We start from the raw sequence: 18627 nt of genomic DNA on the forward strand, positions 1-18627 counted from the left end.
AGGTGAGGGGCTGGGGTCTCGCCCTGGCTCACGTGGGAGCCGCTGGTGGTTCTGAAGCGGGGAGTTGCTCACCCAACCGCTAAAGCAACCCCACGGAAAACAGGTGCTTCACCAAACGGAAAGGAGGTTGTAAGGGGCACAACTGGGGTGAGAGCTCATCCTGCCCATCGGGCGTCCGGATGCAAGATTATTAGCAACGGCCTCCCTCTCCTCCCCAGGAGAGCTCAGCCCCCTAAGACCTGAGGTGGGTATCTGAGCTGGAGGAGACAAGAGACCTGCCAGCAATGTCAAGTTCACCCAACCGAACACTCTGAGCCCCATATGCCAATACCCAGGGGTGGTGTCTGCAAAATGACTGCCTCTAAGCACTCAGAGACAATTACCTTCAGTTTGCTCATTAAAAAAAAAAAAAAAAAAAAGTGCATTTCCCCCTTGCCTCTTAAATCACTTCTATGTTCCCCGTTTCATTCTTCAGTTCCTCGCTGCAAACAGTAGCAACAACAATAATAATAATACATTTTGACAACACGGGTATCCAACCCGGCACCGCGGCAGACGCGAGCGCAGGTGATTCCTGAGACTGCCAGCCCGATTCGGCCGCTGCGGTGTGAAGAGCACGAAGGAGGAGCACCTCGCGGCGCGGCGCGGCGCAGCGCGGCCCGCCGGTGGGGCCGTTTAGGAGCTGCCGGACCGAGCTGCGCTGATGCGCTGAGAGGGACACGTTGCCCATCAAACACAGAGACGTCGCCTGATTTATACGCACGTCACTGCGTTACCCGCGTCTGCAGCCGCCACACACACACGCGCGCGCGCGCGCCGCCGAGGTCCCCGAGGCCCGGGGCGCTTACCTGCTCTGCGTGTCGGGGCGGTGGCCCACGCAGGTGAGGGCGGCCGTGGTCTGCGCGCTGTCGTTGTCTATGTCCTCCTGGACGGCCCACTGCCCTTCGCTGCTGACTCGCACCGCCGTTATTGTCACGCCGGCAGCCGCCTTAATTCTGTGGGGTAGGAAAAGATATATAGAGATATATAAACATTTATATGACCGTCTTAGTTTAAAACAGGTAGTCACACTATGGAGCCAGGGCAGAGCTCCCCTGCCCCCGGGGGGACACAGGGAGGAGGGGCAGGAACGGCTTTCCTTTGAAAACTTAAGTGTCCTGTTACTTTCACAAGGGCCCCGACGTTGGAGCCCCGGTGCTTTGCCACACGTGTTCATTTTCTGTTTCATCGGGCTGTTGGGAACCAGGTTGCTTTCTGCTTCAGGGGCTCCCGTGGGATGGAGATGAGACACGTGTGTCTGGCAGGAGTGGATGGATGGGAGCTGCCGGGCAGGTGCTTCCCCGGGGGTGGGGGAGGGTCCCCACGAGGGGGCGGGGGCGGGGGCGAGAGGCCGCAGGGGCTGCCCAAGCCCAGGGGGTGGCACCGTCCAGGGGACCCTGACCCCATACTGTGGGGAGGAAGCTGGGGGGCCATGCAGTCCTCAGGAGAAGAGGAAACCACACAGCGTTCGGGCAGGATAAAGCGGGCAAGCGCCCTCCGCCTGGTGCAACGCGTGCAGACTCAGTTCCCCAGGGGAGAATCCAAGATCCCAGGTGCTTCAGCCACAGGGAAAAGGCCAAGGACAGTTCACAGGCTGGGTCGTCTTCCATTTCTTCCCTGCTCCTAAAGCGTCCTCACTGTGTGCTAACCGGAATCCATCTTCTCCGTAACCACGGGGGCTGCACCGGCAGCATCCAGGTTCTCAGACAACGGCCTAGGGACTTGCCCTGATGCTGCAGACATGTCCGGAGAGCAATCAGGAGGGAGGCAGGGCCGTGAGAAGCCCAGCTGCTTGCTGTCCCTAACCAAGGTAAGAAATACCAAAATCGCATGCTCAGACTTCCCGGTGCATGAACTAATGAAGCAGAGGGTCAGCACACGCTTGGCTATGAAGGTGCCTGGCAGCCTCTCTGCTTCCTGGAGGCCTGTGGGCTAACGAGAAATGTCCCGTGAGGCTCTGGGCACCCTGTTCCACAGATAAGTCAAAAGGAACGCCACAATGCAGGAAAATATACAGGAAAAGTACAGGAGTAGAGGAGCATCAGCCAAGACACACCCATCAAGACAAACATTCTGCCGCCACCAAGAACTGGGACGCAAAGTTTCCCTCTAAGATATTAATCCAATCCACACATAACAGCAGGACCTAAGATGCAGTCAAAGCGTATGAATGAAAGAGAAAGGACAACCCACAGAAAGGGGGACTACATCTAAAAATCATCTCTCTGATAAGGGTCTAGTAGCCGGCATATATAAAGAGCTCTTGCAACTCAACAACAAAAAAAAACCCAAATAAATCAATTTGCAAATAGACGAAAGAGCTTGACTAGACATTTCTCCAAAGAATATACACATGGCCAACAAGAACATAAAAAGAAATACAGCATCATTAGTCAACAGGGAAATGCAAATCAAAGCCACATACCACTCTGTACCCACGAGGATGGCTATCATCAAACAGGGGAAGATAATAAATGTTGACAAGGCTGTGGAGAAACCGGAATCTCTGTGCACTGCTGTGGGGAATGTAAAATGGTGCGACCGCTGTGGAAAACAGCTTGGCAGATGCTCCGAAAGTTAAACATAAAATGACTATTCAACTCAGTAATTCCACTTGGACGTATAGACCCCAAAAAATTGAAAACAGATACTCAGACAAACCCTTGTGCATGCATCTCATGGCAGCATTGTTCACAATAGCCAAAAGGTAGAAACAACCCAAGTGCCATCATTGATGGATGGATAAATTAAATGGGGGAGACACATATCCTTTCCAGCCGTAAAAAGGAGTGAAGTGCTGACACCTGTCCTAATGTGGACGAACCTCAAAAAAAATCACTCTAAGTCAAAGAAGCCAGACACAAAAGGCCATATATTGTATGATTCCACTTACACAAAATATCCAGAAGAGGTAAGTCCACGGAGACAGAAAGCAGATCAGTGCTTGCCAGGAGCTGGGAGTTGCAGCATGGGGAGTGGCTGCTTAACCAGCAGGTATGGGGTGTCCTCGGGGTGGGGCTGGTAAAATGTCCTGGAACTGGATAGAGGTGGCGTCTGCACAGCACTGTGAGGCCTGGCACTGAATTGTTCATGTAGAAAAACGGTGAATTTTATGTTATGTGAACTTTACCTCAATTAAAAAAAGAATAATAAACAGGTAAATGGCGTCTCCCAGGAGTGATTGAAACTTTAAAAAAAAGAAGGATTGATCAAAATCAAAAAGAGACCCATGGAAGGGAACCTCTAAAGGTGAAATTTCAAGCAGGAGGAGAGAGTATTCCAGACTCAGAGTTGTCCTAAAGCTCTTGAGTTTGCCGCCTACCGTGAGGAGTCCTGGGGTGGAGTTGCGGGACTCAAACACTTGCATACCTAATTAAGTGAAAAGAAATGCTCTGCTTCCTGGGTTCCGTCTTGACACGGCGCTAAGCTTTGCACCTACTCGCTCGCGCACCGGGCAGTTCCCTCCGGACACTCAGGTGCTGTTCTTTGTCCCAACTGGGTCATTCTGCCTGGAATTCCGGTGATGCCTTCGCTACCTCTTCAAAGCACTGTTCCGGGAATTAATAATGTACGGGAGCCCTGAATAGAGGCAGCCTGTTCTGTCCCTACTCCCAGCCATGCCATCTTGCTGCCAAAGGGGCAACTGGACAGAATGTTCCAGAACTGGTGTCTCAAGAAGTCGAGTCTTCCCACTGTCCGGAGCACTTCCTTGTTTCTACTGGTACTTGCTGTTTTAACAGCATAGTACGCTCTTACACACACACACACACACACACAGAGCTCACAGAGCTGTCACCAAGCAGCCCCACGGTCAGGATGATCACGGTCAGGATGATCACTGTTGTTCTCAACGTCCCAGATGATCCAACTGGGACCCACCCACGCTCCCCTCCCCTCCCGCTCCACCCCACGCAGAGAATTCCCTGCAGAGAATTTCTTTCCAGACCCACACGTGCACCGTTACCGCCTGACAAATGCCTCAGTGGCTAAGTCTGATGACTAATATCTTGCATTTTTCAGCTTTGTCACTGGGCCCTACTCTTCAGTCCTGGAGGTACTAGTACACTGTGGCCACTGACGATCCCTTCGAGGTTTTTGTTTGTTTGTTTATTATCATTTCTTTCATTCTGATCCAGAAACAAGGCACAGGTCCCCTTGTCAGCAGGAACTTAAAGCAGCATCTCCAAGCTGACTCATGTGGTTCAATGCGGTGCCTCCGCACTGTCCTCCTTGACCGTCTTCTGTTTACCCCGACCGAGGCCGTGACAGGCACGCTCTCCCTGCAAGTTTGAGCAGCGGAACGCCCAGCCACGGGGTGACAGGCAAAGTGTTTCACAAAGCGTTTCATAGCAGGGACGGAACCCACCGTGCTCACTGACGACACTGTGCCTGCTGGTCCTAAAGAGATCCACACGGTCCCAGGGGACAGCAGGAAGCAGACGTGGGACAGTGACCACAGCAGATGTCAACATTTTTCAATATTTTAGCCCCCAGTGTGGTCAGACCAGCGCCTGCAGACTGTGCGACGGGTCTGCTTCACCTGAGTGAACTCACTGAGTTCGCACGGAGGCAGGGGGCAGAACAGGGTGGCCTCCCAGGGCTTTACTCAGATGGGATTGGTGGCCCCAAGACACCAGGAATGCTTTTCTAAATGCTGCCAACTTCTCGAGACAGCATCCAAATGATACGCACTGTCTGGTTATTGGAAATTCACCAGCCAACATGTTTAGCAAAGCATGGTAACTAACGTTAGAGGTAACCGGACAACCCACAGCACGGAGAATGCTCACAAGGAAACCGAACCAACGATCGCTCAAAAGCAAGAATGACCACAGCTTTGACATCACAACCACCCATGGACGACACCGGTGACGCCCTGATGATTCCGTCCTCCTGTCCGGGTACCGACAGTGGCACGATGCCAGGAGCTGCAGGTGCCCCGGCGCTGCCCAGAGACGTTGTGGAATTAAAATAATTAAGATTTCCTGAAATGTCTGAACACATTTCACCCCCTAAGAAACACTACGAGTGGGCATTGTTATTTCAGGTTTACAAATGAAAGTCTGTGGCACCAAGAGATTACGGAACAGGACCAAGATCGGAAGTCGGTTCTGCTGTGGAGGCAGGAGCGTGTCTGCCCCCCTGGCCGCCGCCCCTGGGGCGCAAGAGCTGGCGTTCACGCCGGGCTGCGCAGGCCGGGGCCCCGGCCCCGCCGCTCACTCTGTCTGCCACGCTGAGGCTCCTCCTCTCTCTAGAGAGGGAAAAGTAAGAGAGGCTGGAGCGGGCTGAATAGTGTCCCCTAAACATTCATGTCCTCCCGGAACTTCAGAATGTGACCCGATCTGGAAACTGAGTCTTCACTGATGTGAGTAAAGAGCTCAAGATGAGATCATCCCGGAGTTACGATGGGCTTGAACCCACGAGCGGTGTCTTTATAAGAGAGAGGAAAGGAGCAGACACAGAGACACAGGACAGAGGGCCGTGTGAAGACAGGGAGAGACTGGAGTGATCTGTCCACAAGCCAGGGAACACTGAGGACGGCCGGCCACCACCGGAATCCCAGAGACAGGCATGGAATGGAGACTCCCTCAGAACCTCCAGAAGGAGCCCACCCTGTGGTCACCTTGATTTTGAACTTCCAGCCTCCTAAACTGTGAGAGAAAGCATTTCTGTTGTCTCAAGCCACCTGGTTTGTGATCATTTGTTGTTCAGCCCTAGGAAATGAACATAGAGGGCATCTCATTACACTGCTGTCTGGGCAGAGAGATTACACTGTACAAAGTGCCAGGCAGAGGACCTGCTGCCTCTGTGTATGTGTGACATGATACAATACGTGCTATATGATGTGATATGTGATATATATGATATATAATGTGTTATATGATATGATATGTGTGATATATATGGTATATGATATGATAGTGATATGACATGTGATGTGTGATATGACATGATACATGTTCTATATATGGTATGTGGTGTGATATATGATATGGCGTATGATGTGTGATATATATTATATGATATATAGTGTGTGGTATGACATGTGATATGATATATGTGGTATGATATATGATGTGTGATGTGATATGATATGTGATGCAATATGATATGTGATATATATGGTATGTGATGTGATATATGATACAGTGTATGATACGTGATATGTATAATATATGTGTGCGATATATGATGTGTGATGTGATATGTAATAGGATGTGGTATGATATGTGATATGATATATGATGTGATATGATATGTGATATATATGGTATGTGATGTGATATATGATGTGGTGTATGATATGTGATATATATGATATATGTGTGTGATATGATATATGATGTGTGATGTGATATATGATGCGTGATGTGATATATGATGTGATATGATATGTGATATGATGCAGTATGGTATGTGATATGATATATGTGGTATGATATATGATGTGTGATATGATATATGATATGTGATATGATGTGGTATGATGTGATATGACATTCCTTTCCGTGAGTAAAGGGAGAAATTAAGAAACTCAGTTGTCTGGGGAAACAGATACTTCCATATTAATAAAATGAATTTATAAAATAAAGAGAAATACATTCTGATTATCTTTGCTTTTGGTTGGCTGTGAAGGGCATTCCTACCTGCCTGGGAGGGCTGGATGCTCCCAGAAATGAAAGTCAGGGAGGTGGTGGAGTTAGTGATGATGATGATGATTCACAAGATGTGGGAGTTTGGATAAATGACTGAACTTTTGTGAGTCAGTGTCCTCACCTACAAAATGTGGGTGATAATATCAACACTAGAGTGTTGTTACTATGAAGATTAAGTGACCCACTGTATGTAAAGCGCTCAGAGGAACACCTGGGGACAAAGACAGTGTTAGATATTGTTATTTTTCTCACAATGAACCACCACATACTCTCGAGAGATCATATACTCAGGCGTCAAGCCCCCTCCCTGAGATGTCCTTTGGAATTGCTCTAAGTCTCCATCAGCACCCCAGCCACCTCCCCCTCAGATATGAGTTCCCTGATCCTACTCCTGTTCTTTGGCAGGAAATTCCTCTCATGTCCCAAAACAGGACAAAGTTTCCATTTGCTGTAGTAAATTCATTTTTTTCATAAAGGTTATCCTAGAGAATATCCAACCTTCAGCCTTTTGGGTTCAAAGGACATCAGTGTACACCTGACATTCTCAGAACTCTTCTGTGATTGTAGCTGACCAAAGAAACAATCCAATTCTGGTTCATGTCTCTTTAAATGTCCAGAAGTGGGGCCAGCTTTAGAAGTAGCTCTCCACAGAAATTCAAATGACGTCCCCAGTTCTCTAGGCACCTGACTGTTCAGCGCTCACTTATGTGGGTTTTGTGTACCAACAGGCTCTCTTCTTGTGGTCACAGTGTGGCTGCAACAGCTCCGGATCTCACATCCTCATCCACAAAGGAAATGCAAGATTCTCTCCCTCAGAACAAAATCCAGGATCCAGGTTTTCACTGGTTGAATTCGATTGAGTATTCAACCTTGGAATCTGTAACTGTGGCCTAGTGGGTGGAAGGACAACGTTCACTGGTTTAGCCAGTCAATGATCATTCTACACTAAGAGCGAAGTTAATCCTGTCTGAACCACAAGGGAGAGGTTGGCATGGTGTGGCTCCCAAAAGGAAACTCAAGTTACAACAGAAGAAACGAGTGCTAGGTATCAAGAACAAGCCTAAAGCCAAGTTACTGAGGGTCTGCCTCTCTCCTACATATGAGTTATAAAATTGTTCCTAAATTCCAGTTCTCAGTCCAAATCCTTCCCAATTTTAGAATCTATTTGCTAGAACAATTTAAGCCTAGAAAAATCCATGTCTTGAATATTCATTAAGTTTGTTTTAGAGAAATATTTTTGGAGTTGGTGATATTCTTAACACTTGTTACTTAAAAGCTACAATAATCTAAAAGTATGTGACAGCAATTAATGGTCTCAGCACTGTAATGAGCTTGAGGGATGTGGGGGCTGAGCAAGGGAAAGTTATGACCAGCAGGTGGCAGTAGCACGCAGCAGGCTTTAACTGGGCAAGGCTTTGACAGGTTTGCGCGTTGCAGGAGTCCCTCAGAGCCTCAGACCTTCCAAAAGGTGTGACACGAGGGTCACGAGCCTGAGGTGGGGAGGGCAAGGGAGCCAGGGAAGAGGCGGCTCAGAGAGGGGGCTTACATGTCACCAAGCAGCACAGAGGGAAGTCTCCAGGTCAGACAGCTCCAAAGGGTAGCTGCGGCTTGGGGTCTTCTACAAAGCCTACAGCCAATAGACACTGGGAACAGTTTTCCAGGGTATGCAAAGCAGGCAGGCTCCACACAGCTAAAAATATGTTTATTGGGGATATTTTTATTTTTAAAACAATTAGATGTGTCGAGTTTGGCTCTGGCAGGCTTTTGAGCTAACAGGTCCCAGTCTGCTGCGCAGAAATAAACAATAAAGGGGCCAATTGACAGGGACCATCTCTGGCTCATTTATATAACGACCACTTTCTGACATTCACCCAAAACCCACATGTGTACTTCTGCAGGGTCTTCATTGTACAAATATTTGCTGTCTATATTTCCAAAGTTATGGGATTACATAAGAAGACATTGGCAGAATAAGAAACTGTTGATGAACTGAGCCTTCAGGAGACCAGTCCCCACTCTCATGTGACCCGTGGATGACGGGGCACCTATCCCCAGCCCCCATCTCTGCCGTTTGGGGGCAGGAGGGGGAGGGTCGGGCTCTGCTGACTGTCAGCTATAAACACAAGGCAAACACAGTGCACATCTACTGCAAAGTGCAATTGCAAATCTTGTAATACTGAAGGACTGGCATATGCCAGCAAAGCTACTGGGAAAGAGAATCCAGCAGGGACCCACCAACCACCCCTCGAGGGGTATTTACTGACAGTTCACAAGGAAGGGAAAAGAGAGCAGTCTGAATAGCAAAGCAGAAGGAAGCACTTGGGGGAAACGGGGGAAGCCCGAAGTAAATACGTCTGCTAAGTTGATGCTTTTTGTGATCCTACCGGCAATGTCAAGGGCGGAATGAAAAATGCGACGTCGTACGGTTACATAAAATCGGAGGAAAACAACAAAACCGTCAACAGGCAATGCATGTTCCCACTCCACGTGGCACAGAGTGGGAATTACTGAGCCTGAAATCCGTTTACTGTAAGATACACCAAACTTCTTTGTTTTATCTTTATTTCGTTTCTCAAGGAAGACGAAAATCCCCACCAAGTTTCTCTCCTTTTTCTATTTTCTATGGGATTTTACATTCCCGTTTTCAGTGGGTTAATTTTAATTGGCCAAAGGTTCCACAGCACTCTTGTAGCTCTGAATGGCAATGCTTTAAAACAAAAAAAATGTACATTTCACATGTGTGAAAATATGCTAACATTCTGGAAAAAATAAATTTAAAAATTAAAAAATGGGAGGGACAAATTAGGAGTTTGGGGGTTGTAGATATTAACAGATAAATAACAAGGTCCTACTGTATAGCATAGGGAACTATATTCAATATCTTGTAATAGCCTATAGTGGAAAAGAATCTGAAAAAGAATATATGTACACGCAAAACTGCATCACTTTGCTTTACAGCAGAAACTAACACCACATTGTAAATCAGCTAAACTTCAATAAAATATATATACGTGTACCAACATTCTGTGTTGGAGAGAAGCTGACTTCCTCATAATTTCTTAAAAAGCACGTGCCTTCCTGCCTCTAAACCTTTGCTCTCACTGTTCCCTCTGCCTGGAAAGCTCCCCCCTAACACCCACAGGACTCACTCCCTCATCTCCTTCAGGTTTGGGCAAATGTCATCTCTGTGAGCCTCTCCCAGGCCACCTGATCTAAAACACAGCCCTGTTTAATACCCCCACACTTCACATCTGTGTTTACTGCCTGTCTCCCCTGTAAGCACCAGGAGAGCGGGAGTTTTCTGATGTTTTGTTTCCTGCCTTATCCACGGTTCTGAGAGCCACGCCTGGGACGTGGGATGTCCTTAATAAATGTTGGGACAACAAAAGGTCTCTGTCTGAAGTGTCATCCGTCTCTGGGTGCTCCACAAATATTAGACTTTGAGGGTGAAAGGTGCTCAGTGAGAGACAAAAGCCGCCAAGGGCAGCGGAGGGAGCCCAGGCGTTGCAGCCCCAGGGACGAGAGCTTCTTGGACTTTTAGGCACATCGGAAAGACCTTGTTACAGACTTCTGGACCCCAGCTCCAAAGACCGGGATTCAGTAGGTCTGGGGTAGAACCCACCGCGCTGCATTTCTAAACAGAATGCCACGCCAGTGCAGGTGGTCCCCAGAACACTGTCTGGAGGACAGAGCTTGGGACACACTTCAGACAATCACAGGCTGTCAAGGAGAAGGATGCTGGGGAAACCTGGTGCTCGACTCGCTTTCTGAGATAAGCCCAGCCCAGGGCACGGGAGCGCTTCTGGGATGCGATTTAGGGAAACTGTAAAGATACTTTTAATTTGGAAGTCAAGTCACCTCCATCAGAGTGGAGGGTTGGAGGGCGTGGATTTGAGCCCTGAGAAGAGGGATCTTCGTGTGAGCGAGAAAAATCCCCCAAAGCAACACATGCCGATCCCTGTGTAACGATCTCTGTTCAACGTAATCTCTTACCTAAGAGAGTCAGACGTTAAGCACACTCTGCATATAGCTTCTGACAAATTCAAACGTTAACATCTTACCCGAGCAAAAGAATGGTTTGAATTAGCTCAGTGTTTCTACCACAACAGGTGCCTTGATTGCGTTGTTCGGTTGGTTGGTTTGTTATCAGCTCCCGGGAGACAGCCAGATAGCAGCTAAGTCGATTTGCAGAACCACAGGGCCCCTCAAAGCGAGGGAGGACCAGAGATAAGAATGAGCTGCGTGGCTGATTCCCCTGCACACCTGGACATTTCTGCTCCGCTCTGGCCCAGGGGCTCCGAGCGTGGAAATGCCAGCAGGCTCCTCCCTGCAGGGAGCTCCATTCAGCCCGTGAGGTCCCCACTTCTCTCGCACCTGGATGAGGCTGATGACTTCTGTGATGCAGTCGTTTCTGCCCTGACCCCGTAGACACTTGGCCAATCTCAAATCACAGCGCCGTCCACACGCCGTCTAGCAGAGCAAGTTTACCCCACAACCCCCACTGGGTCTCCCCTACTCTAAGCGAGCTGTATTGGTTTCCTATGTCAACTCTTTTTCCATAGCCAGTATTTTTTGGTTATTTATGGTACCAGTCTGGTAGACCAGTAGGATCTCAGTCAGTGCAACAGCACCCCCTAGAAGGCATGTGGAAACAAGCAGGGGTGTCTGGGGTTGCCAGTGAGAGGACACAGGGGACACTGCCGGCATTAAAAGGATTAGGTTCGGGGATGCTCAAAGCCCTGCCGTGCACAGAACAGTCCTGCTTCACTCCAAATGCCGATGATCCCCCCACTGAAAAACATGGCAGGCATCTGATTTTTCAGCCTCTGTAGAGATCGTGTCCCCATAACAATGGCCGGGGACACCCCAGGCTGAGTTGCAGACACTCCCTAACTGCTCTGCCCGCCTCCCTCGTGGAGCACGGGCCTGTTCTTCAGCTTCGGGGGGCAGGGGGGAAGCAGCCTCCCTGCAATTTCCGGATGTGCTGTGCCACAGCCAAGAAGCCGATACCTGCCCCGATCTCAGGTCCATCGGGGATGCAGTCTGCTCATCCTCTTTGCTTCTTTGCAAAGCCCCACGTGTTGGCTCCCACAGGAAAACCAAGCCACCTTCAGATCACATTTAAACATCTGACATGGAAAAGGCTCCCCCAACGCAGGAAGCTTTATCCTCTGATTCCCAACCTTTGCCTCTGGTCGCCATCCCCTACAGAGGGACGTTATGACAATATGGGCCTTTCGGTTAGCAGAACCGCTCAACACACACACACACACACACACACACCCCGTGAGCAGCACGTGGCAGGGGCAGGGAAGTTGATATTGTCTCAGGGCCCAGTGAACAGCTTCTCCAAATGGTGATCCAATTAGTAAGGCAATATTGTTTTATGGAAACCCCAGATTAATAAATGTACAGTAATTAAGAACCAGAAATGCTTTTGAAATGAAAGGCACTTGGAAAGCAGCCGCAGCCTTAGGGCTTTAGAAGTCAAACGTGGCTGAGGTGTACTCAACTTCGCTTGAGGTCTATGCACTGTGTATCGACAGCATGTCAGGCATTTTAACCACTTCCTATATGCAGAAAAAATAGGCAGTCCTAGGAGACAGACAGACAGACAGACAGACAGATAGAATAGTGATGTTGAGCCCACAGATTTCCAAGCTGCATTTCTGACTTAAAACCTAGACTCTAGTGTGTGACCTTGGAAAAGTCGTTTAACCTCTTTGTCTCTCAGTTTCCTCATCTGTAAAATGGGACTGTTAATAATAGTACCACTCACAGTGTCATTGCAAGGATTGCATGGAGACAGTACATACAAAAGGCTCAGAGCAGAGTCTGGCATATAAGGACTCTCCAGGGCTCGCTAGGCTGGTGGTGGTGACAGAATGCCCAGGTGCTGACTCCTTCACAAGCCAGCCCAGCCCTAAATGCCAACATTCCAAAGAATCATCCCTTGGTGTTAAAATGCTTCAGAGACAGGCTGAGAAGTACAGAAAAGCTGTCCTGAGAGTTGCCCAGCAAGCTCCCAGCCCTGGTCATCTCACCCACAGAAGGCCAGGTGGACAAGTAGAGTCTCCCAGCATCCATCCCGTTTCCTGGTCCAGCACCTGGACTTCCCTTGGGAGCCACCCATGCTCAGTCCAGGTACCTGAGGCTAGACTGACCCGGCCCTCAGCTTCACAGATTGGTACGTGTAGCCAAAGTGTTGTGTCCCCCTGGGCAGTGACTGGTCCAAGGAGGAAGCACGTGGCTCACCCAAACCAATCAGAACATCCCATCCCCTAGACACAATTCACTGGCCCAAAAACAGGCATGTTACCCAGAATTTGTCAGAGAGTTGAGCCCGGGGTCTCTTTTCACTAAGCAGTAACTGTTGCAAGAGTCCACCACTTGCCTGAGAATAAAACCAGTAAGGGAAAGAAAAGGCAATAGGCAGAAGATGGCTTCCCAGGTACACTGTCTGAGCATCTGGATCCAGCCAGACCTGAGGCTGTATTTTCAGTTACATGAGCCAGTAAACTCCCTTCAAGCCACTCTGAGTTGGGTTTCTTCTATTTGCATTTGGAAATGCACTCAAAAACAGCCAGGCTCTGACATTTCTACCACTCAGAGGACCAAACAGAATCTTCCCAAAGTTCACAGAAGATACATATGTAAAGTTACCAACTGTGAGGCAAGGACAGGAAAACAGATGGTGGAACGATAAATGTCCTTGTGAATACAGAGAGCAAATATTAAATAAGGAGAATCTACAGAAACAACCAAAGATCCTCTCCCTTTCTGATATCCATCACTTCAGAATAAATATTAATAAACAAAGCTAAGGAATAAAAATTCAATTCATAATTCAAAAATAACCTGACCTTTCATGGAATTAAACTCTTTTTCTGTCAAACCTGGTATTTTTTAGAATGTTTGGTGATATAAGTCTTCAAATGCCTAGTAAAGAGTCATTTCATCCTAGTAATTTAAAGCACTTTGTGAGCTGCAATGAATTTTTTTTCCTCTCCCACCCAGACACAGCCAAGGGATCAGCCTGATGCATTGGATATTTCCTGTCCTTGGAGGCTTGTCAGTAATTGGAAGGCAGCAACATGGATGGACCTAGAGATGATCATACTAAGCAAATTAAGTCAGACAGAGAAAGATAAATACCCTATGATATCACTTATATGTAGAAGCTAAAAAAAAAAGATGATCCAAATGAATGTATTTACAAAACAGAGACAGAGTCACAGACATAGAAAATAAACTTACGGCTACCAAAGGGGAAAGTGGGAGGGGGGAGTGAGAAATTAGGAAATTAGGAGTTTAGCAGATGCACACCACCACATATAAAACAGATAAAGAACAAGGACCCACTGTATAATAGCCCAGGGAACTCTATTCAATATCTCACAATAACCTATAAAGGAAAAGAACCTGAAAAAATATATAAATATCTGAATCACTTTGCTGTGTACCTGAAACTAACAACATTGTAAATCAACAACACTTTAATAAAACAATTACACATCCAGAAGCATATACGACAAAGAAGCTCTGGGACAAAGAGAGCTGAAGATTGACTTCGAAACTGGCTAACAGTTCCCAGTATGATACTAACTGGATCCCTGCGCTGCTTGGTGCGACACCAAAACCACATCCCCAAGGTGCGTTCATCTGGTGAGCTGTTCTCATCTTTGAAGAAGCAAAAACTCAGTCAGATGCAATGGGATCCGGGAAGACCCTACTCCTTTCTGTTCCTCCTAAGAGCCAAGACTGTTCCCCCCTCGGAGCTCAGCACGGCTGCCCCCTCTCAGCTCTCCCGGGCTCTTTTGTTACGCCCACCTCACTCTGCTCAGCCTCTTCGCTCACTGATGTACCTTGTCTCGTGTCCACAGGCAGTTTGAATAGCAACAAACAAATCATTAAGGAGGGAGCTAAAAAGCAGCAAACCGTTGAGAACCAACATGCAAAAGCAAACAGAATGCACTGACTTGCTCATCCGCGATGGGCATTCTGTCCTCAGCCAGCAGTGATACAAAGCCGCTTTTAATACGCCGCTCCCTGACTCGGGACACATCAGCGGCCCCAGCGCTGACCCGCGTCCAGACTGGACTTGGCCAGACGTGCTTCTCCTCACCAGCCAGCTGACCTCACCTCCCTCCCACTGTGGGTCCGTCTGGTCTTGGCTCCATTCGAAGTCAACAAGTCCTCCAGGACTCGTCTGGCTCAGGAAACGCGAGCACCAGAAACACCAAAACCCCAAGGATTTCTCTGTGCCTCCCTCGCTAGGATGTAATCTTCGCGAGGTCAGAGGACCACACCCTTCCGCACTACACGGTCAGCACAAGAACAGCGCCTCGCAAGGGGAAGGCACTCAGACACCTGCCGAACTAACAAATGAACGAATCTCCCACCAGAGAAATATTACACGACACTGCTCTGCATGGGCTAAATGAAAAATATGTTACTAAGACCCTGGCATTCCTTAGAACCTTGTTTAAATAACTTGGGCTTTTATAATATTAATATAACATGTAATTATATAATATAATAATACAAATAGCACAGAAATAATATATTATTAATAATATTAATAATTACATAATTAACATTTATATAATTATAATATTAACTGTTATAGTATATATTACATAATAATAATTACAATATAGTTAATAATTATAATATAATTAGTAATTATAATAGTAACATTAATATTAAGTATATATTTAATGATATTACTAATATTAATTATATAATTAATATAAATAATATAATAAAATAATTATTTTATTAGTTATATGACATACACTATATTATGTTATATTGTATATGTTACATATTATATAATGTATACTGTATATTCTATAATATGTTATATCATATTGTATTATAAAAAGTAAATTATTTAAACAAGACAATGAAAAGAGCAAGCTTTTATCTCATCAAATTTTAAACTGCTGGCAACTCATTCCATTTCTTACATGCCTGAAATTGTGTTTAAAAAAATTATGATTTTTAATTGCATTTTCAGGTTGTGGGACCAAAACCCACAAGGGCACATGAGAATACTTTAGAGGGTGTGACAAGGACATAACATTAATAATACTGAGCTGGAAAAAAGAGAGTTTCTAGTCTTTATCAACCCCTTTGACTGAAGCAGGTGGGAAGTGACAGCTGCATGTTAATGTTTAACCTCTTCTAACCCTCGCAAGTCTCCTCTCTGAACGGGGAGGACTGAGGACGCTCACAGGCAAGGCCCTGTAGAGTCTGCAGCCATCTAGCTGGAATGTTACAACACTGGCTTTTGTGCATAATTGTTATTACAGCTGCCTTCTATTTATGGCAGATGATACTGGTTTTCCATTTATAGAAGAGATATAAATTTACTTTAATGAAAATACGAGCTGATTTAAAGGAAAATATTAATAGAACAGCAGTACTGGTGGTGTGTACACATGGGAGAAACAGCGAAATCTGATGGGAAACAGACAGCGCCAACCGCCCAGCCCCTCAGGTCAGGATTGCCACGGTGTGGTGGGTTTAGGAGGTCAATCCACTCCCATTACAGCTACACATTTATTTTCATGTGTAATAGAAACACATAAAGCCTGAATATCAGGAGATTGGTCTTCCACTTTAAGGGAGCAAGATAAAATTTTCTTTTAAGATAAATGTATTGCCCCCCAAACGTGTGTCAAAAGAAACGAGAGCAGTGAGGGAGAAGGCACTGCGGGTGCTGCGCAGGTGTGGGACACCTGGGATGCGGGGACAGGCGGGCCCCTCAGGCGCCCTGGACGAGCCCTCACAGGCAGCCTCACACTCCGCGGCCACCCTGCGGCCGCACCCTCGGGGTCTTGTGCTGCCAATCAGAGAGGCAATTTTCCACCACAAGAGGTGGTCTCCCTGCCCAGATCGATTCAGCTAAGATGAGGGTGGCGGAATCTGAGAATTCCTCGCCAGGCTGGGTTTGCTCAACAGCTCAGATGAAAGAAGAAAACATATCTGGAGGAGGGATCGAGCTGCTAAGGAGGAACTGAGTTTATCTTCAGTTGTCAAAACACACCGCTGTGGAACATGCAGCCCCCTGCCTTCACCTGTCTGCATACATCCCTCGGTCTCTCCCGCCGGTGAGGCGCCGGGAACGGCAAGCCACACACAGAAAGGATTTTCAAGCAAAGACAAGGCAAAGAAAACAGATTTTTCAAGAGCAAAACACTAACAACTTTCACAAATTTAGACTGAGCTGGAATAATCTGAGGAGTGGATCAACCCTGAAACATTCCAAGAACAGTGTCTTCAGACTGAGCCTGATGGAATTTCCAGGCACCCGATGACAGCCATCAGACCACCCACCTTCCCTAGACTTCTCAACGTTTCAAGCCCTCTGGGCTGGGGTGCAGCTCGACAGATCTAGTGGTTTTATGATTAAGAAACAGGCTCACAGAAGCAAAGTGATCCACGTAAGGGCTTAAAGAGCCACGACCAGAACTCAGACGTCTTTCGTCTCCACCATCCGATGTCACGGCTCATGAAGCAGGCAGTAAAAATGCACCTTTCTTGCAGCCACTATGGAAGACAGTATGGAGGTTCCTTCAAAAACTAAAAATAGAGTTTCCATATGATCCAGCAATCCCACTCCTGGGCATGTATCTGGAGAAGATGGAAGCTCTAATTCAAAAGGATTCATGCACCCCAATGCTCATAGCAGCACTGTTTACAACAGCCAAGACATGGAAGCAACCTGCATGCCCATCGACAGACGACTGGATAGGGAAGATGTGGTGTATAGAATGGAATACTATTCAGCCATAAAACAGAATGAAATAATGCCATTTGGAGCAACATGGATGGCCCTAGAGATGATCACACTAAGTGAAGTAAGTCAGACCGAGAAAGACGAATACATACAATGGCACTTACATGTAGAATCTTTTTTAAAAAATGACACGAATGTATTTACAGAACAGAAAATGACTCACAGACACAGAAAACAAACTTACAGTCACCAAAGGGGAAAGGGGACGGGGAGGGATAAATTAGGCATTTGGGATTCGCAGATACGCACTACTGTATATAAAACAGATAAACAACAAGGTCCTTCTGTAGAGCACAGGGAACTATACTCAATGTCCTATAATAAACCATAATGGAAAATAATACGAAAAAGACCATACACACACACACGCACACACACGCACACACACACACACACACACACATAACTGAATCCCTTTGCTGTACACCAGAAACTAACACAACATTGTAAACCAATGACACTTCAACAACAACAAGAAAAAAAATGCACCTTTCCCACATTCTTACACCAAATGCCCTGCTCAGAATTATCATTCAGTATCCTGGGACCAACTCTTAGAATGAATAAGATAAAAACAGGTGATCTCAACTAGAAAAAATGGAAACACTAAACTGCGCTGAGAAACCACATTTGCATGAGAAGAAAAGATGAACTGCATCCTACTTCCGTCTGTGTTTTAGGATTCTAAAGATATCAGGGGTACAATTGAAGTTATTTATGTTTCACATAAAATCATGTGGTAATAACCTAAAAAGTCGAGCACTCAAGGAAGGGTGTAAGTTGGAGTTCTTTGCTTGCACACAGGAGAAGCCCCTTCTGGTCAGCTTATGAGAAAAAGAGTTACAGGAGGGATACAGGACATCTCATAGAATGAAGGGGAAGTCTGGAAATCCGAGTCCAGAAATGGGCCCAGATCCAGGGCACGTATCTTGCAGGACGGCCACAGAGACCACCTGACCAGAATCATCAGGCCCCACCCCAAGCTTCCACTCCAGCCAGCACCTGAACGGCACATGCACCGGCCATCTGCAGTGACCGCACTTCCTACTGGTGCCCAGAATTTCCCACTGCGCCCAGCCCAGTCCCTGTGTGGATTGTGCATGTGAGCACACACGTGCACACACA

The 18627-nt window shown here is 47.0% G+C and overlaps 1 protein-coding gene across 1 annotated transcript in view; it reads right to left on the minus strand.

Annotated features, from left to right (window-relative positions):
- LOC116661015 (transmembrane protein 132B-like) overlaps positions 1–18627 on the minus strand; it is a 221307-nt gene that overhangs the window by 71312 nt on the left and 131368 nt on the right. The window contains exon 3 of the mRNA XM_032472234.1: positions 849–995. Within this exon, the coding sequence (XP_032328125.1) occupies positions 849–995 (147 nt within the window). The remainder of the gene's footprint in view (positions 1–848; positions 996–18627) is intronic.

This window comes from Camelus ferus, chromosome 32, assembly GCF_009834535.1.
Source record: "Camelus ferus isolate YT-003-E chromosome 32, BCGSAC_Cfer_1.0, whole genome shotgun sequence".
In the NCBI taxonomy this organism is placed as follows: domain Eukaryota; kingdom Metazoa; phylum Chordata; class Mammalia; order Artiodactyla; family Camelidae; genus Camelus; species Camelus ferus.